The sequence below is a fragment of the Cordyceps militaris genome, assembly GCF_000225605.1.
Source record: "Cordyceps militaris CM01 unplaced genomic scaffold CCM_S00002, whole genome shotgun sequence".
Classification (NCBI taxonomy): Eukaryota; Fungi; Ascomycota; class Sordariomycetes; order Hypocreales; family Cordycipitaceae; genus Cordyceps; species Cordyceps militaris.
The window spans coordinates 631,629-656,809 of NW_006271970.1; the positions used below are offsets into that span (position 1 = coordinate 631,629).

A 25,181-nucleotide genomic window follows, 5' to 3' on the forward strand; every position below is an offset into this window, starting at 1 on the left:
TGTCCGACGCGGAGGCGAGCTGCCTGCCGCTGGCGACGGCCACGGCGTGGACGGCCCTGAACTGGATGCGGCCTCTGGTGGTGGGCGGAACGGTGCTGCTGCAGGGCACGAGCGCCACGGCGCTCGCGGGCTTGCAGATTGCCAAGGCGGCCGGCTGGACGGCTGTCGTGACCGCCCCCACGGACGAGCTGGGCAGCAGGGCCAGGGACGAGCTCGGCGCCGACGCCGTTGTGAATTACCAGACGCACTGGGCGTGGGAGGGCGACGTGCTCCGCGCGACGCACGGGCGTGGCGCAGACGTCATCTTCGAGACGGGAGACGGCGCGCGCACGCTGCGCAAGAGCTTCAAGTGCGTCGCGTTTGGCGGCGTCATCAACTGCTTGGGGGGCGGCAGCAGCGCCGTCCCCGGCGGCGGCGGTGGGGACGACGGCGGCGGGGACGGCAAGACGCCCACGCTGCACAGGATGGATGTGAATGCGCTGGCGCTGGCGCGCAGCGTCACCATCAAGGGGGTGCTCAACGGCGGCCGCGATCGTCTCGAGGAGGCCCTGGCGTTTTATGAGAGCAGGGGCATCCGGCCGGTCGTGGATCGCACGTTTGCGTTTGCTGAGGCGGGCAAGGCGCTGGCATATGTCAAGGAGGGCAAGGGGTTTGGTAAAGTGGTGATTGTGGTGGACGAGGGGGGCGATGGGGAGAAGAAGCCCGAGGAGGCCAGTTGAGCTGGTCATGGGCCGTGAGAGGATATATGAAGTGGGCGTGTTGTACATTGGATGGGCTTTGCTTTTGGACAATGAAGAATGAATGACGCAGCATGTAAGAAAATGATAAAATAAGTTTCCGCACCTCATCAACCATGATGTACACTAGAAAAGATATCGATACACCTCGGCTTTTTTTTCATACACGGGAAAAAAAAAGCCGTTTTGTAAGCCTCCAAGATGCAGTGTTTATACTATAAGACATGCCGAGCCGTTCTCCTTCTTTCGCTGCTGTTTCGCCTTTGTAATACACACACGCTCATGTAATCTTCACATCTCTGCGTCCCCTCTTTCATCGCGCAAACACCTTGACGACGCCGTCGCCGCCGCCACTCACCACCCACTTGCCGTCCTGGCTCCAGACGCACGCGCAAACGCCCTCGCCGCGCATGACGCGGTGGCTCGTAATCTCCTGCACGCATGAGCGCTTCTCCAGACTCCAGAAGCGCAGCGACGCGTCGTGCCCCGCGCTGACGAGCTCCCGCCCGTCGGGGCTGAGCGACAGACTGGAGATGGCGTCGGGGTGCGCGAGCATGTTGTACGTGCACTGGCCTAGAGAGAATGATTAGTTGAGTGCGGCTGAAGGGGGGGAAGTGCTGCGTGACATACCGCTGTTGGCATCGAAAAACCGCACGAAGCGGTCCTCGTGGCCGGTGATAATGGTGCCTTCCACGCCGCTGCCTGCCATGGAACGCCCGCCCGTGGGCCCGCCGCCGCCCGATTCGTCCTCATGAATCTTCCCGCTGTGGTGCTGGTTGCTGGCCTGGTCGAGGCCCATGGTCGTGGCGACGACGGCGTTGACGCTCGTCTTTTCCGTACCGTCGTACGTCTCCATGCTGTCCATCTGGCCGACCTGCTCGCCCGTGCGCGTGTCGTAGACCACCACGGCGGCGTCGGCGTACGCCACGACAAAGGTGTCGCCCGCGGGGCCGAGCGGCGCGATGCTCGTCGGGCTGGCTGTGGTGGCGCCGTCGGGGCGTGTGATGATGTGCACCAGCGTCTGGTGAAAGGGCGAGTTGGACGCCGTGCTGGGCTGCGGCGAGTTGGGGAACCCGCTGCCTGAGCTCATGGAGTTGCCGCGCACACGGCGGCCGGCCACGCCTCGGTTGGAGCCGCCCGGCTGCGGCGAGGTGAGCTGCGGCGGGGCGCTGACGGACCACAGGCGCACGGTGCCGTCGGCCGCACCCGACACAATCAATAAGCGGTCGGGCGTGCCAAACTGGCTCGTGTTGCCGAATATGGCCCCTAGAGTCGTGGGCAGGACGCACAAGGCCCATACAGCATCGGTGTGACCTTCGAGCGTCGCTTTAGGATCCACCCGGCCGCGCTCCCAAACGCGGATCGAGGCATCTTGGCCGCCCGAGAAGATCCAGCCATCGCCTTGCGCGCGGCCGCCTGTGGAAAAGTTGGGTGCTGGCGACCACGATGTGAGGGAGAGAACGGCACCGTTGTGACCGCGGTGGGTAAAGTTGGCAATGACGTCGAGATCAGAGGCGCCATGGCCCATGCCGGAATGCGTGTCGAGTCGCGGGATGTGGAATCGCTTAATCATGCCGTCGTCGCCGGCGGTGCAGATCTCCGGCTCGCCGGGACTGCCACCGCCAGAGAAGATGACGGTGCGCACAGTGTTGAGGTGGCCGCGCAGCCCAAATCGCAGCTTAAAGTTGCCGCTGTCTGCCTTTTGCGAAGCAAGGCTTAGTTCTTGTTCGCTGCTCCGGCGCCTCGACAGGGAACTCTTTCGGCGCTGGCTGCCAGGCACGCGACCGGGCGATTTCGGCATGTAGTCTGCGTGGGGAAACACGTCTGTGTCCGGACGGTTCGAGGTAGAGGGGTTGCGGGCCTGGGCAGTGTCGGGCAGCGCGCCCTCAGAAAAATCCCACCCGTCCGAGTCTGGTGGTGCAGGCGTTCGCTCGCGGCTCTCGGATTCGTGCAAAGTCTCAACAGCTTGTGAGGCGCCAACAGAGTCATCGTTGACAGCTCTCATAGAGACGGATATAGGGGCCGGCCAGTCGTTGGAATTCCGATATTGCGGCTGCTCCTCTGTGCGGACCATGACCTGCGGATGCGAGTCCGAGGGCTTCTGGCTGAAGCTGGATGACGGATCGTGCATCGAGACTGTCGTGCCGCTAGCTGGATTTTGCCTCGAATTCATTTCCTGGACGTGGTTCTGAGCAGGTCGTGAAGCTAGTTGAAATTGCCGGGCATCTTGAGGCGGACCAAGCCCGTACGGGTCGACCTCGCGCAAGTCCTCCATCATAGGTAGAGGCGGTGAGTCTCTCGGGGGTAACGGATTCGCTGGTGCAATCATGAGGTACATGAATTCGGATTGGCACTGGTCCAGGAAAGTCTTGAGTTCTTGCCTGTGTGCGTCGTCGTCGGTACGCTCGATTTCTACCCCGTCGACGCCAGGGACTGGCTGTTTCTCTGGAATTCCTGCACATCTGTCAATATCAATTGGGGGAGGAGGTGCCAAGGCCACCGACCGTGCAATTTTTCTTTGATTTTGGCATCGCGGTCCTTTTTGGCATCAGTGTCGGCCGTATTGTCTGGGTTTGTGCCCTTGAGCTGGGCAGTCTGGTCCTTGACCTTGCGCTCAAGAATGGCGACATATTTGCGCAGGGCTTTTTGCGTAGCATCGGCGCGTCGTGCCTGTCCCTCGAGGTTGGCTATCCTGGACCTCATCTCCTGGTTCTCAATCTCCCACGCATTTCTGTCGCGCTCGTGACGGTGCCATTCGGTCTGGAGGAAGCGCATAACGCCCTGCAGGGTGTATTCTGTCGCTTGGGGTACGTTGGGGCCATTGTTCTGCATCGTAGGCCCCATTTCCATGCCGCCGAAGCCATTTCCAACGTTGGGGCCCATCATGGCGCGCCAGTGGTGCAGCTGAGCGAGCTCATCGAGGAGCAGCCTCCCCAAGACGCGGCGGCGGGCGGTGTCAGGGTGCCCTCGCGACAGGCAGAGGGGTAAGACCAATGGACCGGTTGGATACAAAGAGCCGACGAGATGAGGTGTAAGCGAGGACGATTCGTGGCGTTTGGGGCGAACAAGGGCGTAAAATTTGGCTTGCAGAAAAGTAGTCTGAAGCAAGGCCACGGGCGCTCTCTTCAAGCTCCCAACTGCTGAGCTTGGTGGCGTCCTTCTCTGCTGTGTGGCCCCAGCCAATGGGCGTCGCGTATCGACGGTCAGGCCACAAGGCACCAATTATATTCAGCCCCTGGAAATCGCCTAGGATGTTTGGCGCGGAAACAAGGAAAGATGTTATCAGCAAGTGCAATTAATCGCGGAACGATGCATATCTCATTCATCCCAGTGCGACATAACTAGGTTTTTCTTGTCGTTTATTTAAACCGACCGCCCCGTTCTCCTCTCTGGCGAATCTTGGTTGGTGATGATCTACACATCAACAACGCCTAGGTATTTCACGGAAACCGATGCCCCTTCGCCAATTCCTTGGAAATTCGCCATTCTTCCGATTCTGCCTGGATCGCTTTACCAAATGCTTCCCGCCAACCGCCGATAGTGTTGTCTTTGTGTCCAAGGCCGCCCCATTCCCATTCAACCCAGGACTCGGCCCGAGAGCCCTCTGGCGCATGAAAAAGACCCATGGAGATGTCGACTTGGTCGGGCAAGTCGTCCACTGCGTAAAAGACGCTCGCAGAGCAGCGTGAACAGTAGTAACGCTGCACATCTGGTGAGCTTGCGTAAAAGGTGAGGGTGCCGAAGCGGCTGTCTTCGCCTGCTTGGACCGCTGTTTTCAGATCGCGTGTGTTTGCAGGAAAGTCTCCGTCGTCCCGACTGCCAGTGCCGAAGCAGAGCTGTGCAACTCTGGCAAACGTCCAATGCATAAGCGGCACGCCGACCATGAACCTGCAACTGTCGCAGGCATCGTAGGCGGCAACAGGCTTCAACGTGGTAGGATTCACCCAACCCGGTAGTTTTCCCTGCGCCTTGAGCTTGCTGAAATCCTCATTGCCGCGCCGTAATGAGAAATCGACGCCTTTGCACAGACACTGGATACGCACACTATCCTGCGAAGAACAGCTGGCGATCCTTTCCTGGCAGGATGCCTGCGGTGGCCAGTCGCTATCAAGCAACCCGCCCGCTTCACCACGACCCTTTCGCCAGCGACGAATCGGCTGAGAGGGCCCATTCAGGTTCTGCATGTAGACTGAGGCGCCGCCATCCAGAGTGTCTCCGACCCAAAAGTGCTGGGCAATCCTCACCAGGTCGACGTTCAAGTTCGGCAGCAAACCAGCGGCAAGGTAAAAGACATCAGGAGCCCCGTCCTCGTTCATCTTCCGCGCAAACACAGGCGTCCCGCAGGTCCCGCAGAACAGTATGACTGAACTCTTGGACAGGCTATATCTCTGAAGAGAGGAACTCAGAATGGCTTCTGGCGAGCCTGGCCACTCGATTGCACACGTGTACATGCCACCTGTGAGGTGGCGGCATTCGTTGCAGTGGCAGCAGCTAGCTGCTAATGGTAACTTGGCAGCGGGAAGTGATGCCGAAAAGGAGTGCGAGTTGCACAGACAGTGCACACCTATGTTAATGTCATTCGAGTCGGTCATTGTGAACGAAGAGGTTGGAGAATATCTTAGCAGATACTGACACTAGAGCTAGATTGCTCGAGTTTATACGCTTGCTAGCTAGCCTCGCCAGCTGAGCGTAACGCGGGGTTCACACCAAGCTTCAGCCCTGTTCCACCATGAATGCTTCGCTAGTGTCTAGGCGGCTGAAAGTAACGGGTCGATCTGCTCTGCTGTGCATCTGTGTGGAATAGCTTTGAGTCAACCTCCACTTCTAGTGGCTGGATCACGAACTGGAGTAAATGGGCAAGTCAATCTTATGTATCATGTATATGTACGTCTAAAACAGCGTATGTGGTGCAATCTGCTCATTTCACCAATCATTTGTTCCATTCGCCGGCAATCCAGCGGTTGAAGAAGTCCAGAGAAGACACAGGCTGGTCCTCGGGAACCATGTGTCCAGCTCCGTAGATCTGCATAAAGTTGAAGTTTCCAGAGTGAGTGACCTTGCCATACTCCTTGCCGCTACCACCCAGCTTCAGCGGTACTTCCGGCGCCTTGTTAAAGGCAGCCTTGCCAGGCCACTCCAGGGCTTTTGCCCAGGCGCGGTTGCCGAGCCAGTTGCAAATGTAGTCGGCATCACCCGCGTAGATAAGGACGGGAATCTTGGCGAGAAGGCCGGGAACGACACGCCAAATGGGCTTCATCCAGTCACCGGTCCTGGAAAAGGCCTGGTAGACGCTGCTGTCGCACAGGGTCCATGCATGCTCGGCACCGATAATCTTGGTGGTGTAGTTGCTGGTGAGGAACTGGGTGCTATAGTCGGGCGTTCCCTCGCCGTCCTGCTTTCGGATGTCGTAAACATCCCGCCCAGAACGACTGTAGACACCGAGGACGTTTGAGTTGCAGTAGTTGGTCGCGCTCTGGCAAGTGGACGCATTCTCGGTGTCGTAGCAGCTCTGGATACGTCTTTGGCACTCGGGCAGTGCATTGTCCATAGATTGGCAGTACTGCTGGCTCAACACCGCCGGGTAGCCGCCCTCGCCGCAGGCCATTGGGCGGTAATACTTGTACTGGGTAAGAGGCTCCGTCAACCCGTTGCCAACGAGGATAGACTTGAGGTTGATGTTGCGGCTGGCGTGGGAAAAGATCTCGGCCGCCGCGACGGGGATGTAATGGCCGGCGTAGGACTCGCCCGAGATGTGAAAGTCCTGCTTAGCGTACTGAGGGTACTGCTGGAAGAAAAAGGTCAGCAGCGAGTACAGGTCCTTGGCGCTGGCCACGCTGGTGCCGTCGTTGGATCCGCTGTAGGAAAATCCCGTGTTGACGGGCTGGTCGACGAAGATGACCGAGGCATTGTTGTTCCAGGAGTAGGGGTTTCTCTTGGGCTTCAAGTCAGGGTTCGGGATGGTGGCGGGACCGAGCTCGGTAAAGAGGCCGTTCATGGAAGAGCAGCCCGGTCCGCCATTAAGCCAGAGGACGACGGGGTCCTTGACAGGGTCATTACGAGACTCAAAGAACCCTTGCCAAAGTCAGTCAAGGGAAGCTGGGTCCGGGGTATGAGTGAAAGAGTACATACAGAAGAACAAGTGCTTATCGCTGGCATTGTCGTCAATGTAGCCGCTCAGTTGCTTGACGGTGTCGACCTTGAGCGCAGACGGGTCAACAATTCTCGACCGTAGTGAATAGTCCACCAGATAACCATCCGTCCTGGCCGTCTCAGTCGATCGCTGGCTCAAGATGTCGGAGCCGTGGAGAATGTGATCCCACTCTTCGTCGGGAACACGGTTGATGCGACCGGCAGCATCAGCCGTGGTCAAGAGGCCCAAGAAAAGGGCAGACACGGACAACTTCATTGTGTAAGATACTAGACGGGCAACGGTTGAAAAAATAGCAACCTGACTAGAGAGAACAAAACGGCTCGGGGAGAGGAGCGAGCGGGTACTCTTTAAACATTTCATACCGGTCACTTAACTCTACTTGATAATGACGACAACGGCTGCTTTGTGCGCTGGCGATCTCTTGTCGGCAAGCTCATGACACAAAGCGAGCGCATCGTATTGGCGGGCCGTCTCTGTGGCCTAGAGCAGGATCGGGAAGGTGAATGAACAGGCTGGGCCACTTGGACCACCATAATGGTGAGAGTAGCATCGTCCGTGGAACAGCATGGAGCAGATGATGCAACCTGGAGGAATAGCCTAATGAGGCATGTTGTAAAAAACATGGGCCAAGCTCGAGCTAAGCCGGTACGGAGCGGATTCGGGCCTATCGGATCAGCATCACAGGGACGAGTTTCTTCGGCGAACTGAAAGAGGGGGTTTTGATGGCCGAAGCAACTGAGACATGTGCATTAGATAACAATCCTTAAGTGCGGGATGGAATATTCTTTCCGTGACCATGGTGCTGTACTCCAGCATCCAGTATCCCAACTAATCCAAGTTGAGCAAGTCGTTAAACTAATAAGGTCGTATTTAGGCTAACGACATGGATGCAGCCATAATCGTGAACCTTGGAATTCATCATGATTCACTAGGGGCAGATGCCGGTGGCTGAAACCGTGCTGCTGTTCTGCTATTCTAGTCAGTTATACGGATATCTACTAGTTATTGGATTCATGCTCGTCGATAATTGATTGCTCCCCACACAAATCAGGCAAGGAAAAGACACCTGCAGGCTATAAGATCAGCAGCAATGGTTATCAAATACGGCCCTGAAACCTAAAATTCCAGTGGCGCCAGCCCCCCGAGATCAGGCTCCAAATATATGTTATTCCAATGCCCGAGGGCAAGCAATCAAGGTTACAACAGATGTGCGGGCCGTCCAAACCAGAAGCGGCAGTTCCGCCAACAATGAGTCGGTCAGTCCTTGATTGCATACAGTTGCCACTTCTAGAAAAGACCTTTTGTAGCTACATTTTTCCGACGGCTTTATATTAGGTACGCTTCCTCATGGATGAGGAAGCTCGCTCGGTCATGCGACCAAATTAGGGCGTTGAGGGGTAACTACAGGGTAATCCACCAACGACTGGATGCTGCGGAAAAAGAAGCTTTGGATACATTACCGAGAGGAGTCTAATTAGCAGGAGAAAGGGGTGTTTAAGAAAATAATGGACATGAAATAGAGAGGGAAAAGCTCAATCAAGTTGTCCGGCTATCTTTTCCACGGCGCCGGGTGCAAGTCATCAGCGGCATGGCATGCATCATCCGAAAAGTTGGCTATTAATAACAAGCACGCAAATGAATACCGGAGCATCTCAGGGCAATGCAACGTTGACTGACAGTCACAGTCAGTACTATGCCAAGACACAATAAAGTAACTATGCAGTATACGCTCATCAAGTGAAAACGGTTATCGACTTCATCTGCACCCCGTCGTTGAACTGTTGCCAAAACCAGATCCTGCCAAGAACGGGCTGGTTTATAGCGCCAAACGCCGCTGGAAAGTGATGGAGAAGACCAGATCCAGGGCAAATACCTCCGAGTCGCCAAGCTCGAGTTACCGTTGGAGATTTTTCTTTCTTTTTTTCTTCTTCTTTTTTTTCTTTTTCCCACCAACTGCGTTTTCTTGCTGTGAATTTTGTTTGCGAGGGTCTACTGTCGAGAGGAGATGTAGCCCATCTCGACCAGCAGAGTCTCAGGCTGTTGGTCGTCGGCACAGTACAGGTGTCAATCGAGGATAACATCATATGCATCTCTGAAACAGTCGAAAAAATACATTTTTGTGAATCGAGTCAATAAAAAATATGTCAACCCTCGCCAGTCTGCAGCTTCGTAGTAATGTCGCCGCAGCTGGCCTATTGCCCATAAATACCAGCAACGCACGGCCCTGATTGGCCGGCCCGCCCTGGCAACCCAGACAGAAAATCTCACTAGGATAATTCCATGTTCGCGACGACCCAGCTTCATCAGGCAGTGACCCTCCTATACACATCACCATTGAAAGCCGCTAGAGCTTTTAGCATCAGTCGCAATGCTCTGTGGAAGTGAGCATACTATTCAATGACACCTGCCCCTCGAGACTCTTTGCTAACGGCACCCCCAGTTTCTGGAGAAGCTCCCCAAGAGCCAGTCGCGTCGAAAAAGTCAGGTTCGTCGCATCGCAACTTCCCGGGCCAATGACATCGACTCTCCGCGTGACTAACAATCCCGCAGGCGTCGTCTACGAGAAGCGTCTCATCGAGCAATACGTCAACGAGCACGGCACCGAGCCCAGTACAGGCGAGGCTCTCACAGTCGAGGACCTCCTCCCCATCACCTCATCCCGCATCGCGCGTCCGCGCCCGCCCACACTGACCTCGATACCCGCGCTGCTCGCCACCTTTCAGAACGAGTGGGACAGCCTCGCCCTAGAAACATATAACCTGCGTGAGCAGCTGGCGCGCACGCGAGAGGAGCTGGCCACCTCGCTGTACCAGCACGATGCCGCCGTTCGCGTCATTGCCCGCCTGACCAAGGAGAGAAACGAGGCTCGGGATGCTCTGAGCAGAATCACTGTCTCTGGCGCCAACGCCGACGAGATGGCTGTTGACACAGAAGGCTTACCCGAAGCCCTGGCAGACCGCGTAGACCAAGTCCATCAAGAGTGCGTCACGATACACAGAGTCGCTCCCCCCACACACTAACATTGGTTCTTTCAGACTTTCCAAGGGCCGCAAGAAGCGTCCTGTACCCAAAGACTGGGTCACTCCCAGCCAAGTTGCCGCTTTCGAGGTCACAGCTACGAACGCGCTGCCTGTTGCGCAAACAACAAGCTTGGATACCGAGGGTGCCTACGCTGCTATTGGAGGGCTACAGGGCCAGGCCGCCATCTACGCTGTAGCGGCCGACTCTCTGGAGCGCGAGATTTCCGTCGGCGAGCCCGCGACCACCACGCTGTGGACCGGCTCCAAGCTCATATTTGGTACCAGCAACGGCGGCCTCAAGGTTTTCGAAGCCGGCAACCAGGTCGCTGCCGCGTCAGAGCACGCAGGGCCTACTACTGGTCTGAGTATCCATCCTAGTGGCGACATTGTTGCCTCCGTTGGTACTGATAAGGGCCTTATTCTGTACGAGTTGGACAGCCTTAAGCGTGTGAGCCGCACATATGTTGATGCCTGTAAGTATACATGTCTATTCCTCAATACATTGGAGTCCAAGTCCTCTAACATGCACAGCACTCACAACCGTGGCTTTCCACCCTGATGGCCATCTCGTCGCTGCTGGCACTGTCACTGGTGATGTGAAGTTATATATGACCAAAACGCTCGAGCAGGCGGCCGTCTTCAAGCTGGGTGCCCCCATCCAGGCCCTCGCATTCTCCGAGAACGGCTTCTGGCTAGCAGCTACCGCCAAGGGCCAGAACTCGGTCACAGTATTCGACCTTCGCAAAGAGGGCGATGCCGCCACGGCCAAGGTTCTCGAGACTGGCGGTGCCGTTGAGTCACTTGCGTGGGATTTCACCGGCCAGTACCTAGCCACCGCTGGTCCCTCGGGCCTGACTATCCAGCAGTACGCCAAGGGCGCCAAGAAATGGACAGAGCCGTTTCGCAATTCCACTGGCGCCGTTGCTGTGCGATGGGGCGAGTCGGGCAAGACTCTGGTTGCCGTCAATGGAGACGGAGTTGTTAGCGTTGTCGGTGTCAAGGCGTAAAGGAGGGGAGAGATGATTCTGTCTGTATCATATCTGGTCAACAGGTATTAGTAATGTTTTCTAGCCTAAACACGGCATTTCAAAAGCAGTGGCACTGAGGTGAATTTACTGGATACTATAGCTGTTTTTGTATTTTTATTGAGTCATTCGCTATTCGTTGAGGGAAGACTGGCTGAATGAGGAGTTCTATAGTAGTTAACCATGCGGCTGCTGCGTGAACAATGAAGTTCTGCACTGGAAATACAGGTCGGGATAGCGTATCGGCTGTGGGCTCCACCTGTCGGAACCCGCCGACAGACGGTCTATAGTTGACGAGGCCAAAGGCAAAGGGCAAAATATGAACCCTTTACTCTTCGGAAGTTGCAAAATGAATTCACCAAGTTTACCCAACATCCGGAGTCTAAGAACTCTTTCCAATGCGCACAAATGCGCCGCCTTGGACCTTTTATTCGAGCCCAGTCCGGAAATTCACAAAACCTTGATCCCCGTCTCTGAGGCAGCCGAGTACACGTCGTACAATGAATTCATCGAGTCCTGCCGCCAGGCCCTCGTCTCCATGGCGTCCCAGTCGACCACGACCAGACCCAACGAGACGCTGCTAGCCATTCTCGGTTCTCACCCGCGCCTGGGCGCGAAAAAGGTCGAGTCGGCGCAGTCGGCGGCCGAGCAGGCCAAGCTGGGTGGCGGGGAGAGTGAGGCGCTGGCGCGACTGAACCGCGATTACGAGCAGCGGTTCCCAGGTCTGCGCTACGTCGTCTTTGTAAATGGCCGCGGCAGGGAGGACATTATGCGGGATATGGAGGCGCGCATCGCCAGGGGCGACTTTGGGAAGGAAGTGGACGCGGCACTGCATGTAAGAAACTCTCTATTTTTTTCTCGTTTTGAGCAACATGACTGAAGTGTGGAAACTGACCTAGAATGGCGCTACAGGCAATGTGTGATATCGCAAGAGATAGAGCGGCGAAGCTGCCTGTTCAAGCAGCCGACCATTTGTAGTCGGCAAAGGGAAATCTCAGGGCCTTGGCATGTCGATCTTTCCGAGAGAGCCATTTATCGCAGCATAGAAAAACAGATAGTTGGAAACGCGCAAACTTGTTTCTACGTGCACTTTTGGCTTTCGCGCTTTATTACCCGCGGAACCACGGAACGGCAATGACACGGGGCGCCCCTGGGAGCCGCGAATTCCGACTACAGCGCCGCGGTTACAGCAATGCTAGAAAAGTCGGACCAACAACGAATTTCTGAAAGTCAAACAAAGGCATAGTAAAAAGAAATGACAGGACCAGAAGAGACTACCTCTTTCGAGATAACGATTCTGTAATTCTGTATAGATTCAGTGGCAGATGGATGGAGCAACCATGGAGCGCGGCGCGGCGCCGTAGCTTGTGCCGTCTCCAGACTGGGCTCGAAATTGCCGAGGCACTATTGGTCCGGCTACCAATGGCTTCAACACCCATCACAACATGTTTGCATGAGGCAGCCTTGGCTTCATCTATAAAAGCACACCGGTCTCATTCAACCAATCCAATTGATTTGTTGTTTCTTCCATTTTGCTAGCCTTGCCAGAACCACCATGACTGGCCCTCAAGGCCAGCTCGGCTTTGAGGCCTTCGAGCTGTCTCGAGTCCCCGGCTCAACCGTGCAATACACATCGAGATATCCCGCATGGCGGCCCGGTGCTGATCTCCCCGATGGTGTGGAAGAACAGCCAACAAAGACCAAGACGAAAAAATCCACCACAACCGGCGTCTTTGGATGTCGTGTATGCGCAGGCGCCGCTAGCAGCTGCGAGAGAAATCGAGTTGGAGGACAAGCAGTCGCAGGCTGCCAAGAAAGGCTACATGGGAATACATGTAAGTTGGAAACTTGGAATCGAGAGTGGCGATACACTAACAGCATTACACAGTCTATTCAGGGCGTCTTTACTGTCGCCGGCCACTCTGACCGTCCCTTTGTGCACGAGGTGACGCCGATACACACGGGCAAGTCCTTTGCGACGCGGCTCGTCCAGACAAGACAGCCAAAGGAGCCGTCTATCCCAGACCCGGCCACGGGCACCTTTGACCCCTCGGACGGCACCAAGGCGCTCAACGGGGTCTGCTTCACCTGCCTCACCACGTTCAAGCGGTCCATGGCCTCGCCCGACGACGTGCAGGAGACGGAGCCGCCGCAGGTGCGGTTTGCCTCGATCCTCGCGCAGCGGCGGCCCGACGCGTGGGACCGGCCGCGCATCGTGCACATCGACTCGGTGCAGGACCAGGTGGAGCGCAGCGGCCAGGCCGGGCGGCCCGGCACCTTTCCCGTGCTCGAGATGTACCGCGTCGACATGGCGGCGTACAACGCGGACAGGCCGGTGCCGGAGCGCCGCGAGCTGCTGCTGTACCGCCCGTGCGCGCCGATCCCCAGGGACGACCCCAACGGACACGTCGTCTGCCACGCGTTCGAGGCCGACAGGAACGGGCTCACGATGCTGGGCGGCCACCTCGGCTACGGCCGCCGGTGGGGGCGCGCCGCGAGCCTGAGCTACGCGTTTTACGTGCATGTTAATGCGGAGGAGGCCGTCATGGACGGCGCCGGCTGGTGGGTGCAGGAGGCGGCGTGGCCGCGGGTCGCGGCTGGTCGCTGCACAATGGTTTCCAAGATTTGGAGCCCCGAGGGGAGACATGTTGCGTCTGGGTACCAGGATGGCATGGTTGTGCCCGAGGATCCGAGCAAGTTGTAGACGGGAGGCGAGGTTTGTAGACAGTTGGGTCGGTAGACTTTTCGATAGACTAGAAGTAGATGGGACGAGGAATGGCTAAGAAAGCGCAGAAAGCGATGTTGAACTTGCCAATGCGGATCTTGTTGGCCAAACACTATTAACGTGAACTTGTATTCTATGTGTTAGGAGAATGCGATCGCAAGCACGTCTTGAGGGGGTTGATCGATCGACAGGAGCGGGCACAGAAAGGTCAGGTTGTAGAACACCTTGACTTTCGCTTAGAGGCCAGAAGGCAAGTATATGCGGGTTTTCACTCGTATTTTTTGTTATTCCCTATTAAATTATTAGGGAGTCTGTAATTCCAAATGCAGGAAGCAATCTTAGCACCTCGGGTACCTGCTGCATCAAAGACAACAAACACGGTGACGGGAATAGCCGCCGCCACAAACAACTGCAAAACAACACGGCAACAGGGAAATAAGTAGAGTTTGAGCAGCTGACGAAACACTGTCACTGCGTTGCCTGCTCGACCAACTGGCCTCGGCTGTTCCGCCTGCTGGCGCAACACATCACAGTCACGCAGTTAAGCAGTCGAGTAGTCACTTACACTCGCACGCCTTTTACTGTCCGCTGCTGCCGATAAATTGAAACTGAACCTGCGAATGCGGATCTTATTAGCTCCACACTATTAACGTGAACTTTTATTCTATGCAGTCACATAAGGTATTTACGCAGAAACGCAGCCACTCGGCCACTCACACGCCGTTTGCTGCCAGCTGGCAGCAGCTGGCGACAGTGTCAACACACGTCATGTGGCTGTGTTTATTGCGGCCACTTGCCTATTTATTCACTGCAGGAGCTCTCTAACGCGTTCTCCTTCCTCTCTTCTACTTCTTCTTGTTATGCTTCCGCCCGCAGCTTCTCTTCTCCTCCGCAGCAGTACCGTTCTGCATGGTTGGGTTCTGATCTAGCAGTGATTCATTGCGGCTGCCTTTTTTTACACACATTTCAAATCCGTCTACAGTACACCATGTACAAGTATCCTCCTCCACGATACCAGGCTGCTTCGCTTGCAGCCGAGGCACCCGGAGCAAGCGATGCTCTAGCAATTGATCCCGCGAAAGGCACTGAAGACAAGGAGAGAAACGGAACTGACATAATCCGCGGCTTTATTTTCGAAGAACCACCAGTCAAGCAGTCAACCTTGGGCGAGCTTCTGCCCGGGAAGCTTAAGTCGACACCGCGTCCGCCGCCCTCTTCGCTTCAGGAGGTAAATTTAGCACACAATAATGTTGATTGCCTGGAAGATGCTAACGAACAAAGCTGGAACGCCTCGCTGCGTCTTGCTCTCCGTACGAAAATGTGCAAGCCTGCATGAAGGAGCAGATGATCAAGGCGCTCGCCACGAGGTCCGACTCCATCTTCGTGCACAGCCAGGATGGCAAAACGTACCAAGAACCTTTCGCGGTCCGTGGTGTGCCTATCGAGCGCATTGAAGAGTCGTCTCCTTACTGGCAGCCAAGCTGGTCATCCCTTGAGGAGCTCCTTCTAAAGGAGGAAGTTGCGCAGCAAAAGAAAGCGGAATACCGTGCCCAGGCCGAAGCACTAGGCGTCCCCAAAACGGATAAGAAGCACAAACTCCGAAAAGAGGAGAAGACCGCAAGCGACGATTGCAGCAAGTATGCGAAGATTCGAGAAATCTTTGGCAATGGAAATGGAAAATATCACCCCAACCAGTTGGTCGCCAAAAAGTACATGCCACCAAAGGGGCTATGTGAAAAAGAACTCCTCTACAAACTTGCTCTTAAGATCTCCAATCTTCAAGAGCTTTTTCAGAAGAAGAAGCTGTCTATGGACCCCTACGACTTTTACCGATGGACCATTTGCAAGAATTTGAAGACCGATCTCCACAACGCGCTGAACAACTCTCACAATGGCTTAACTGGCCTCATCCGCACAATGGGAGACGACGGAAAGCATGCAGATCCAGTCTTCCGCACTATTGTCCTCTATTGGGCGTCCCTTACTGGGAACGAAAATAAATTTGGAAAGAACAAGAAAGCATCCACGCCACGCGCTAGGTCGGAGACACGCACCAGGTTGGGGCCATGTAGCGCACGGGAGCCACGCAGCAAGCTATATGAAAAGCAGCACCCCCCGAGCGCTTATCGTGGTCTTGGAGGTCGCGATCTAGCATCTCTAAGCTCGCACAATAAGATGATGCAACGCAGGAAGCGTCGAAACCTGGCGAAGGAAGAGGCTGCTCGGCCCAAGGTTTTTGAAGGAGTAAATGCCCACCGAGCTGAAATGGGCGTGGCGCTGACGAATGGTAGCTGAGGATGGGGAGTATTTGCACCTGGATTTTCTTTTGGCAATTTTATGAAAGTATTTTGGGTTTGGAGTTTGAAATGCTTTATGCTTTGCTCACCTTCTGGGAATCTGCTCAGCGGAATGCACTGGGGCTAAGGTTGAATTGGACACGATGAGGATTGGAGAATCATGATAGCTTATTGAAACTTGGTAGCTGATCAGCAGAAAGCTGCAAATGTATCCCCCGGGCGTTTTGAGGTTTTGAGAGATATCTCGGTCCGTAAGATGGAATAATTACGAAATGAGCTGATGTCGCGGTTCGGCAAAGGTACTTAGTCACGTGAATGCAATACGCAAGATGTGATTGGCCAATTCAAACAAAAACTGGAGCTTTCTGCAACCTTTCCACCCGAAGCAGCTCATCTCACAAATCCCTCGACAACAGGCCACCACTTCTTCTCCATTCGCCTCACCACCAGCAACCCGACCGATTGCACAGAACTGTCGCCTTTGCCCGCCATGTTCATGCAACGCACCGTCATCGCCGCGGCCCGCCGTGCGGCCATCAAGCCGACCGTCGCCCGCACCTTCACTACCTCCTTTGTCCGCCGTATGCAGCTTGATCTCCGACAAAATATCTGTTTTCGACACCAGTGACCACTAACGAAGGCTTGATTGTAGGCGAGGCTGCCAAGGGCCCTTCCACACCCGCTGACCAGGCAGCCGCCCTCTCTGGAGAGAGCAGCAAGTCCATTGGCAGCTACAAGACCTTTACCCGTACGTTTTTCCAGAAATCTATCATCGTTCCGAATGGAGTCATTCGCGACTCCCGACAACATCCGATCGCAACACACCGACAACCAAAATCAATCAATTGAGCTGCGCGCGATGAAAGATGAATGTATGGAGAGCTGATGTTATTATTTATTTAAACAGAGGTCAAGACTGAGGACGACCTGTTCGGACCCGGCGCCAAGGCTGGCACCGTCCCTACCGACCTCGAGCAGTCGACTGGTCTGGAGCGTCTCGAGATTCTCGGCAAGATGGAGGGCGTCGACATCTTTGACATGCGCCCCCTCGACGCTAGCCGCCTGGGCACGATGGAGGATCCCATCAAGGTCCGCTCTGCTGGCGACGAGCAGTACCTCGGCTGCACCGGCTACCCGGCCGACTCTCACGTCGTGACCTGGCTCGGCGTAAGTTGGCATCGCATAGGCTTGTCATCTGGACATTGCGTCTAACACAACAACTAGATCTCCAAGGAGCGCCCCATTGAGCGCTGCCCCGAGTGCGGCAGCGTCTACAAGATGGACTACGTCGGCCCCGAGGACGACCACCACGGCCACCACCACGGCCCCGAGTACCCCGAGCCCCAGACCTTTGCCGACTACATCAAGCCCGAGTACCGCTACCGATGAACGGGTTCGCCTCTGCGCAATCCGGATTTGGGAAATGTAGAGGGGAGATTGTTTGGTTTGGGCGGCGCCGTGTGACGGGATGCTGACGCCACTGTACAAGGAGAGAACATAGAGGAGAAGGAGAGGGAGCGCTGTGCGAATTTTTGGCGTCATAGAAGCAAAGCGCGGAAAAGCATCCCACGCGGCAGAGTGGTGAACTGTAGAATACGGAGAACTTGTTCCCTTTGTTAATTGAAGATTACATCCATCTACCTGCAATCCCGATCAACATCACGGCTCCCGCTGTGACTGTCAGTTTCATGTTGCACACCATTTAGCCCGTATGAAAACGACACTTTAGAATGACATGAAAGTTCAACGGTCTGCCGCCGACGACTAGTTGCCCGTTGCAAACGAGCAATCTGAAGTGGCCTGATGCTCAGCCGCTTAGTCAGGCACCGCGACCAACACTTACCCACTGAGCCTGAAGATTCGGACCTATGCCTCTCATCACGACAACGTACTCTCTTTGCCAACCTTGCAACTCATCACAAGTCCGCGCGCCCCCAACATAACCAACCGTAAAAGGCGGCGGAACAAGCAACCATGCCTGAAAAGTTCAACTCGAAGCATTTATCCTACGCCTCGCAGCCGCCGCCCTTTCTCGCGGCGCTGCAGGCGCAGGCCGCCGGCCACGGCGGTCCGGACCCCATCGCCGCCGGCCGCCGCCGGCCCGGCAAGAAGCGCTCCGACAGCGAGGAGGCCGAGGACGTGCCGCTCGTGGTGGACGAGCGCGGCAACGTGGTCGCGCTAGCGGTGGACAAGGACGGCGGCGTGGTAGCGGCGGAGCAGCAGCATGATGATGTGCCGGAGAACGAGAATGGCAAGGATAAGAAGGATATCGAGGATAGGGACAGGAAGGAGGCGGAGGTAAACGGCAACATGTCGATTGGCGGGCGGAAACGCAAGGCGGGTAGGGTGGTGGGCGGCGAGGAGGACGAGGAACAGGATGGGATGGGTGGTGTGGTGGAGGGAAGGAGTGAGAAGGGCGACAAGAAGCACAAAATGGGGCCGAAGAAGCTGAAAAAGAAGAAGGCAAAGGTGATCAAGCTCAGCTTTGACGAGGATTGAGCGCAGAATATCTTGCCGTTTCCTGACGACGTCCTTCGACCAGACACGGCACTTGAGCAGCATCAATGAGGTTCTCAGCCGCGGCAACTTTCCAAATATTTGATTGCCCCGACGGCACTTATACTTTGGAAGTTCGGTCCCCCAGCGTTGGATGCCCATGAATTTTTCGCTCTGCGGCGTTTTGTCGTCGCTTCCCACCAAGCGCGTTTACTCTTTGTCCGACAAGAGTCTGTACGTTGGAGGCCATGTCGACGCCCCAGCAAAATCTCCGCCTCCGCATTGGACCCGAAAAGGCCTCTCGACTGTCATTTGAAGGAGGGGAAATATGAAGGCCTGCCGCCGTCCGGGCGAGCATCGGACGAACTCAGAGGGCCAGGCATCTCCATGTCCCACAGTTGCTCAGAGCGGTTGGTGCCCACAAGCCTCCCTGCCTGGCCGCCATCACATCTCCACGATACAAGGTGATTGGATATCAAGTCACAGAGAGTTTTCCAAAATTTGCTGGCACGATGACCTCTCCCCTTTTCGTTACAGCAACAGATTTCTCTCTACCGTGAGGCGCGCGTGAAGCGCGCGCACAATGCTACCTGTCTTGGACGCACCGCATTACTAAATTGGTTTCACACACCTGCAGGCCTGACCGGATGCAGTATTCCTACGCATTGAACGGTGCATTGCTTCTTGCTCGTTGGCCGCAATCGTACAGAAGACAATGTACAGATCATGCTGCTTCGCATGATCTGGAAAGCTGAGATTTGACGTGGGTGATGCGTACCTGGTCTTGACGTCATACCACCGCAAGAAGCGTGTTCGAGATCAGCCGCGACGCTGAGAAGAAAGCCTGGGCTTGGATGTGATTGTGCAGTGCGACCATTTTAACACAGAGGGGATGGCCCGAGATCTGAACACTTCTCGAATACTCTTCTTTATTGTTTATTCTATTTTGAGCCCCTACCCTGGCGGCTACCAGCCCTACTACCACCTGCAGCATGAAGCGCATAACACATTTGCACAACGCTGTTGCTGAGATGCCCTATGAGCAGCCGATTGGTAGTGGTGTGAGAAGACTGCTTGTTGCACATTTTTTGAAACAAGACCTTTTGCTCCTACGCGCCTACCGAACAGCCTTGTCTCGCGGAGAGCGAGATTCATAAGCCTCACCGATGGCCGCCTCACGGGGGATATGACAACAACAGCAAGTTGGTCATGCACCGTGCCTTGCGAGGGACAAACTGTCCCGGATTGGTCTGTACCAGTGACAAGGACGTCTACTTGGGCAGAAGTTAAGGTACCCGGCCATGTCGTGAGTTGAGCGTCACTTCCACAGCACATGGCTACAGAAACATAAATAGGGATGAGGGTACCCTCTCTTCAGGACCCTACCAAAAGTCCACCGCAAGCTTTCTCAGGTCTGCGTTGCTAAACTCAGTTCCCACAAACCTATTTGGTCTTGTCCTGATCTCGGTAAGCACTTCCATGTCGTTTCACATAGATGATGGCCTCACTGACATATCAATGGAAGAAAAATGGCCGTGCTTGAAGAGGATGCCCGCGTCCTTGTCGACCAGTGCGAGTGGCGTGTCTTGTACCGACCCGATGGATCCTCGTACAGAAGGCGAGTCAAGGACTGTCAAGTGTCCACGTGCAGGTGGTCAGACAACTACATCGGCAGGTGGTCAGACAATTACATCGGCAGGTGAAGTGAGCTCGTTCTTCTTCTTCAAGAAGCTCTTTCCCCCTGCAGCTCTCTAGGGAGTTGCTATTGAGAGCTATGCATTCTTCTCCTTGAGAGTTGGAGGGATGTGGACACAAGTTGAAGATGGAGGGTATCGCTAGTTACACAACACCAATTATAATGATGTAATTTCCTCGATGTTTCCGACAGTAACTGTTCTGCATGATAAGCAAAGGCACCCAAGCTATTGTAGCAATCGATCTTCACTTTTTAATGCAGTGACTGATGACGATACATGTCTTAACATCTTGTACTTCGTGGCAACCGGTGCCGAGCGCAAAGGCCGGGACGGGACACTAGGCGACGGCGGACCATGGGCATCGCGTTTCGGGCGGATAGGCTCTTGCGACGGCACACATTTCTCGATGCTACGAGGCATACATACCCATCTGGTTGCTGCGTCGGAGTTGGCCGCTGTTTTGTGGTAGTTGTCGCGCTGGGAACATGGACGCAGGGCCTCTCTGTAGGCCTTCGATGGTGCTGATGCCATTACCTTAATCTAGCTGATCTACCAAATCTGCAAAGGCTGCGCGGAAATGCGCCTTGGGACTACAACGGATTCTGACATTACCTAAAACGCCACCACACAGTGACGTGGGAGAGGCCGGCTGCCCTACTGGGCCAAGACGGCTACACGGCACAGAGCCTGCATGTTGATTAACAGTACGGAGTACTGTTAGGTCCTTGAAGGAAGCCTCGGCCATTCCCGAGCCCGCTTCAAGTATTGATTTCGGCGAGCGCAGCGCACAACCAGTCACGCGACACATTGGGAAGGACCGTTGCGTCTCGGCGCTGCGCTTCCAGGTTTTGCTCTTCTCGAGGCGATTCCAAAGATGCTTAACTCGTCGACCACGGACGTGAGACGGAACGATGAACGCATCACGTCTGCCGCTCCCGCGCCTGGTGAGGTTTGCCAGCCTGCTTGTAGCCGTCATCGCTTTTACCGGCATCGCCCAGGCGGTGGGTGCCGACATGATCAAACTTCCCCTTCCTCAGATTGATCTACTATACCCGCGCAACGGCTCCAGCTGCAGCCCCAGCGACGAGTCTCCCGTCGTGGCCGCCATCCAAAACTTCAAGGCCTCACACATGTTCCGTCCCAACATATTCTACTACCTTGGCACCGGCACAACTCGGAACTAGCCATCTACCCGTTGACGAAGACGTTCTGGCACCAGGACGGCATCGACAACGCAACCGACACAGACGTGTTCCTATGGCACGGCTTCGGAAACGTTACCGCGGGGGACTGGTTCCTTATGTTTGCCGTCGAAGCTGACATATTCTATTGGGACCCTACAGGCTCCGACCGCAGCTTCTTCCAGACCGCTGACTCTACATCTGTCGTCTACTTCTCCGTTGTCGAGGGCGGCGCGTGGCCAGACCTCATCGCGGCAACAGACAGTGACACTTGCAACGACACGCCAAACGCGACCTTTAACATGACGGATCTTTAACCGACTCCTGGAACGTAGGACAGGAAGGGAAAGGTGTGTCCGTCGATGTCACTGCCGTCACCGACCGCGAACCCGTGCAAGGTCAAGGTCGACAAGTCGGTGGCGGCGAGCATCTCGCAGGCCATCTCGGCGGCGAAGCCACGGAGGTGCCCTGGTTTCGATATTTATAGGAAGTGCCCTGGTTTCGATATTTATAGGAAGTGCCCTGGTTTCGATATTTATAGGAAGTGCCCTGGTTTCGATATTTATAGGAAGTGCCCTGGTTTCGATATTTATAAGATTGGTTGTGGCTGGTATTGGCATGCTTGCGCTGAGAATCTGAGGAGTCGTAGTGTGCAGAGAATTCCATATTGAATTTTCTTAATAAGTAGCATCATCTTTGATAACTTGTTAATACGCAAATGACTGCATAAACTAGGGCGAGGCGCAACAGCGGATTTTCTAGACCCACTCTTTTATTCATCTCCTTGAACGAGCTCTGGAAACCCTCCTTGATTCCTCGTCAGTAATAGTTTGTCGAAATCCTTCTTTTCATGCGCCATATTGTGGCTGATCTCTGGAGGTGGAAGATGGAAACAGCATTGTAATGAAATCTAGCAGCGTCCAGGGGCCTGTCCGCAGCGCCATGCGGTCTCGTGGCACTTCTGTTGCACCTCTACGTCTTGGAGCTGCTGGAGCAGCCTTGCCTGGACGTCATGCTGATGCTGCGGGCGGTAGGCGGCCGAAGATCGATTCGCATACCGACAGTAACTGCCAACGAAGCGCAATATGGCTATTTTCAACCTTCGCGCCAAACCACAGCCCGGCGCCACTACCGAAACAGGTTGACAAATGCGCAATTGGAGCTTTCGCCCGAAGCGCTCGCAAACCTACGACGATACCGACTCAATCAAGAATGGATGGGAATTCGATAGAGAAACTGGATCCAGAAGTCGCCTATCCAAACAACTCGACGTCCACCTCCCCGCAAAAGATAACTCTACTGCCGCCAGAAGCACCGAGACATCGACGAGGTGCCATGCGATCGATACCACACACGACCGATAAGCCTCATGACCCTGGTCTACACCTAGCCAAGGAGGAACTTCTATCCCTAGTGTCAGGACCAGTCGAGGCCACAGCAGCTGAACTCTACGAGGCGCATCGAGACCCGTTTCGTGGCGGATTCGCCGCTCCAGATGGGCCGCACATCAGAATATCCGACGCTAGACAAGACATCCATTTTCCTACCCAGGAGGATATGCACCGAATCTCGGCATCCACGCAGGTGACGGTTGAGAAGCTATGCACATCACTACGGAGACGACTGCGATACCGAGACTTGGTTCCACTGGAAAAAATATACGCCACATATTTAGAGTTGCCCGAACCCCGGATGCTGAACCTCACAGCAGGCTGGAGGAAGGAGCTATTACGGGTGATGGGAATGCCCAATAAACGCGATTCGACCAGCATGCTGCGCTACTTTTCGCTGGTGGCTGACGTGAAGAATGCTGGCCTGACTCTCAACCAGCGGCAGTGGAACTATGCTCTGGCGTTTGCCGCCAAGTATACTGCTAGAGTCGAGACGCGACAACTAGAATCTGCGATGCGCCTGTGGTCAGAAATGGAGCGAGAAGGGAACCAGCCCGCCAACGAAGTCACCTTTAACATTCTCTTCGACGCCGCGACGAAAGCCGGCAGCTTTGCGCTGGCTGATATGTTGTACAAAGAGATGGAAAGCCGTGGGATTCCGTTTAACCACTTCCATCACGTTACGCTGATTTACTACTTCGGTCTGCAGAGGGACTCTGATGGCGTTCGAGCTGCATACAAGGAAATGGTCGAGGCAGGCCAGCTGGTGGATACAATTGCACTGAACTGCGTCATTTCAGGTCTCCTCCGCTCTGGAGAAGAGGGAGCGGCTGAAGACACGTATCGACGGATGAGGGCTGGAGGAAGCAGTGCGGCCCAGCCACCTGAAAAGACCTACATGGTTTCCAAGGCCATCACTAAAGCTCTCATGATGCTGTCGAAAGTGGCCAAGGAGCACCCTTCTCTCAAGAGCAACTTTCAGAGAAGTGTTTGCATATCGCCAGACCTGCGCACCTTCAAACTCTTCATCGAACACTACGCTGTCCGTGTGGGTGACCTGGGCAAGGTGGTGTACTTTCTGGATGAAATGAAGGCACAGGGTGTCATTTTGCACCCAACCCTGTTCCTGGGCATCTTTCGGGGCTTCTTCCTTCACGGCGGCCATCCCGGCTCGGAGTGGAGCGAGCAACGCCTGGACAGCGTTGTGAATGCATTCTACCAGGCCCAGGACGAGATGGGGGAGCATTTCCGCATTGATAAATGGGTCGTCATCTGGCTGTTGAAAGCTATTAAACGGTGTTGCTCGCAGCAAAAGTTAGAAAAGGCTTTTGATGAAGTTTCCGTGCGTTGGGATGTACCAATGGACCGACGGTTGGAAGTCCTTGCCATCTGCGATAAGATTGTTGGCAGGACCGACGATATTGCGGCTTGGCGTATCTTTGAGAGCACTGCCAAGCTAAAGCAAATGATGGGTAATAGAATTATCTATTAGGCAATTTGTGAGAAAGCTGTTTTGTATATAATTGTATCCGTACGCTTTCATGTGCTTTTACGCTGCGCGCGAGCTCCTATCGTATGCTCCATCCACAGAAAGCGCCATCATAGAGTTCAACGTGGCAATTCACACCATTCACTCTCAAAGAAAAAGCTGAAATGCATATCAACAAATGGAATTATGTTACAGTCGGTGCATGTGACTGCGAGAAAATCTATCCGAGCTTCTTTATCACAACTTGTCGGGCCTGTTCCCTTGTCTGGCTCTCCGTTTCGGAAGACCGGAGATATCTAACTGCTTGGTACCATGCTGAAACGTCGTTTAAGGAGCAGACTTGTAGGTTTGGTAGACTATTGCTCTTATTAGTATTGCAGGCTTCGCAAGATGGCGCTCTTTGATATTTCGCGCGCGAGGATTGTCGTACCGGCAATGCCGAAGGGCGCGAAGAAGCCGGTGGCCATGAAGCCCCAGTAGCCGAGGGTGAACCACTTGCTGTGAGGGTTGAAGGGCAGGTTGGAGTAAGCGCCGTCGGGGTAGTGGTACGGCGAGGACATGCGAGCCCGGGTAGCGTGGAAAGCACGGCGGGAGACCAGAGTGGTCGTGGTGCGGGTGGCGGCGTGGGAGAACATCTGCAAAGTCGTCAATTAGCTCGGAGGGTCTTTGTAGAGTGCATTGGGTGGGCGTGGCGGACATTGACTGATGAATTGGCGAGCTTGGAGTTGCGAATACCTTCAAGCTTTCGGGGAGGACCGTGTCGGCAAAGCAGGTAAGCTGGTAAGAGGTCAAAAGACATTGGTCGGCGCTGGATCACGTGAGGATGAGGCCACAAGGTACGTACCTTTCTTCACAGCTGTCTGGCTGCACCAAATCTCATGGGTCTGACCGCCTGCCTGGTTGGAGCACAATTTTTATTCTGCCTCGCTGCCCACATACTTCGAAGGAGACCAGCCTCGATCGATGATCGAT

The 25,181-nt window shown here is 55.0% G+C and overlaps 11 protein-coding genes across 11 annotated transcripts in view; 7 read left to right on the forward strand and 4 right to left on the reverse strand.

Annotated features, from left to right (window-relative positions):
* CCM_02145 (striatin Pro11) overlaps window positions 1-3,620 on the reverse strand; it is a gene marked incomplete at both ends in the record, with an annotated part of 4,242 nt that extends 622 nt beyond the window's left edge. Inside the window, 5 exons of the mRNA XM_006667298.1 lie at window positions 63-780; window positions 844-863; window positions 1,096-1,310; window positions 1,368-3,191; window positions 3,242-3,620. Coding sequence (XP_006667361.1) covers window positions 63-780; window positions 844-863; window positions 1,096-1,310; window positions 1,368-3,191; window positions 3,242-3,620 — 3,156 coding nt within the window. The remainder of the gene's footprint in view (window positions 1-62; window positions 781-843; window positions 864-1,095; window positions 1,311-1,367; window positions 3,192-3,241) is intronic.
* A 2,047-nt stretch (window positions 3,621-5,667) lies between these two features.
* Window positions 5,668-7,143, reverse strand: CCM_02146 (carboxypeptidase Y; the record flags this gene model as incomplete). Its single annotated transcript, XM_006667299.1, has 2 exons — window positions 5,668-6,809; window positions 6,867-7,143. 2 exons carry the CDS (start codon window positions 7,141-7,143, stop codon window positions 5,668-5,670), a joined length of 1,419 nt encoding a protein of 472 aa, XP_006667362.1.
* A 2,113-nt stretch (window positions 7,144-9,256) lies between these two features.
* CCM_02147 (cell cycle control protein) lies at window positions 9,257-10,915 on the forward strand (the record flags this gene model as incomplete). Its single annotated transcript, XM_006667300.1, has 5 exons — window positions 9,257-9,269; window positions 9,329-9,373; window positions 9,439-9,868; window positions 9,924-10,381; window positions 10,440-10,915. The coding sequence occupies 5 exons, from the start codon at window positions 9,257-9,259 to the stop codon at window positions 10,913-10,915; spliced, it is 1,422 nt and encodes a 473-aa protein (XP_006667363.1).
* Window positions 10,916-11,282: 367 nt separating this feature from the next.
* On the forward strand, window positions 11,283-11,911 carry CCM_02148 (Oxo-4-hydroxy-4-carboxy-5-ureidoimidazoline decarboxylase; the record flags this gene model as incomplete). The annotated part of the gene is made up of 2 exons (XM_006667301.1): window positions 11,283-11,768; window positions 11,846-11,911. 2 exons carry the CDS (start codon window positions 11,283-11,285, stop codon window positions 11,909-11,911), a joined length of 552 nt encoding a protein of 183 aa, XP_006667364.1.
* Window positions 11,912-12,488: 577 nt separating this feature from the next.
* On the forward strand, window positions 12,489-13,637 carry CCM_02149 (acyl-CoA thioesterase; the record flags this gene model as incomplete). Its single annotated transcript, XM_006667302.1, has 3 exons — window positions 12,489-12,677; window positions 12,718-12,768; window positions 12,822-13,637. 3 exons carry the CDS (start codon window positions 12,489-12,491, stop codon window positions 13,635-13,637), a joined length of 1,056 nt encoding a protein of 351 aa, XP_006667365.1.
* A 1,009-nt stretch (window positions 13,638-14,646) lies between these two features.
* CCM_02150 (subunit IV of cytochrome c oxidase) lies at window positions 14,647-17,344 on the forward strand (the record flags this gene model as incomplete). The annotated part of the gene is made up of 7 exons (XM_006667303.1): window positions 14,647-14,886; window positions 14,940-15,945; window positions 16,141-16,202; window positions 16,263-16,536; window positions 16,608-16,703; window positions 16,863-17,122; window positions 17,180-17,344. The coding sequence occupies 7 exons, from the start codon at window positions 14,647-14,649 to the stop codon at window positions 17,342-17,344; spliced, it is 2,103 nt and encodes a 700-aa protein (XP_006667366.1).
* A 585-nt stretch (window positions 17,345-17,929) lies between these two features.
* Window positions 17,930-18,454, forward strand: CCM_02151 (uncharacterized protein; the record flags this gene model as incomplete). Its single annotated transcript, XM_006667304.1, has 1 exon — window positions 17,930-18,454. The coding sequence occupies one exon, from the start codon at window positions 17,930-17,932 to the stop codon at window positions 18,452-18,454; it is 525 nt and encodes a 174-aa protein (XP_006667367.1).
* A 1,526-nt stretch (window positions 18,455-19,980) lies between these two features.
* On the forward strand, window positions 19,981-20,154 carry CCM_02152 (uncharacterized protein; the record flags this gene model as incomplete). The annotated part of the gene is made up of 1 exon (XM_006667305.1): window positions 19,981-20,154. One exon carries the CDS (start codon window positions 19,981-19,983, stop codon window positions 20,152-20,154), a length of 174 nt encoding a protein of 57 aa, XP_006667368.1.
* Window positions 20,155-20,392: 238 nt separating this feature from the next.
* On the reverse strand, window positions 20,393-20,956 carry CCM_02153 (uncharacterized protein; the record flags this gene model as incomplete). Its single annotated transcript, XM_006667306.1, has 3 exons — window positions 20,393-20,485; window positions 20,575-20,669; window positions 20,761-20,956. 3 exons carry the CDS (start codon window positions 20,954-20,956, stop codon window positions 20,393-20,395), a joined length of 384 nt encoding a protein of 127 aa, XP_006667369.1.
* Window positions 20,957-22,541: 1,585 nt separating this feature from the next.
* On the forward strand, window positions 22,542-24,212 carry CCM_02154 (pentatricopeptide repeat protein; the record flags this gene model as incomplete). The annotated part of the gene is made up of 1 exon (XM_006667307.1): window positions 22,542-24,212. One exon carries the CDS (start codon window positions 22,542-22,544, stop codon window positions 24,210-24,212), a length of 1,671 nt encoding a protein of 556 aa, XP_006667370.1.
* Window positions 24,213-24,536: 324 nt separating this feature from the next.
* Window positions 24,537-25,008, reverse strand: CCM_02155 (cytochrome-c oxidase chain VIIc; the record flags this gene model as incomplete). Its single annotated transcript, XM_006667308.1, has 3 exons — window positions 24,537-24,565; window positions 24,640-24,844; window positions 24,913-25,008. 3 exons carry the CDS (start codon window positions 25,006-25,008, stop codon window positions 24,537-24,539), a joined length of 330 nt encoding a protein of 109 aa, XP_006667371.1.
* Window positions 25,009-25,181: the final 173 nt, after the last annotated feature.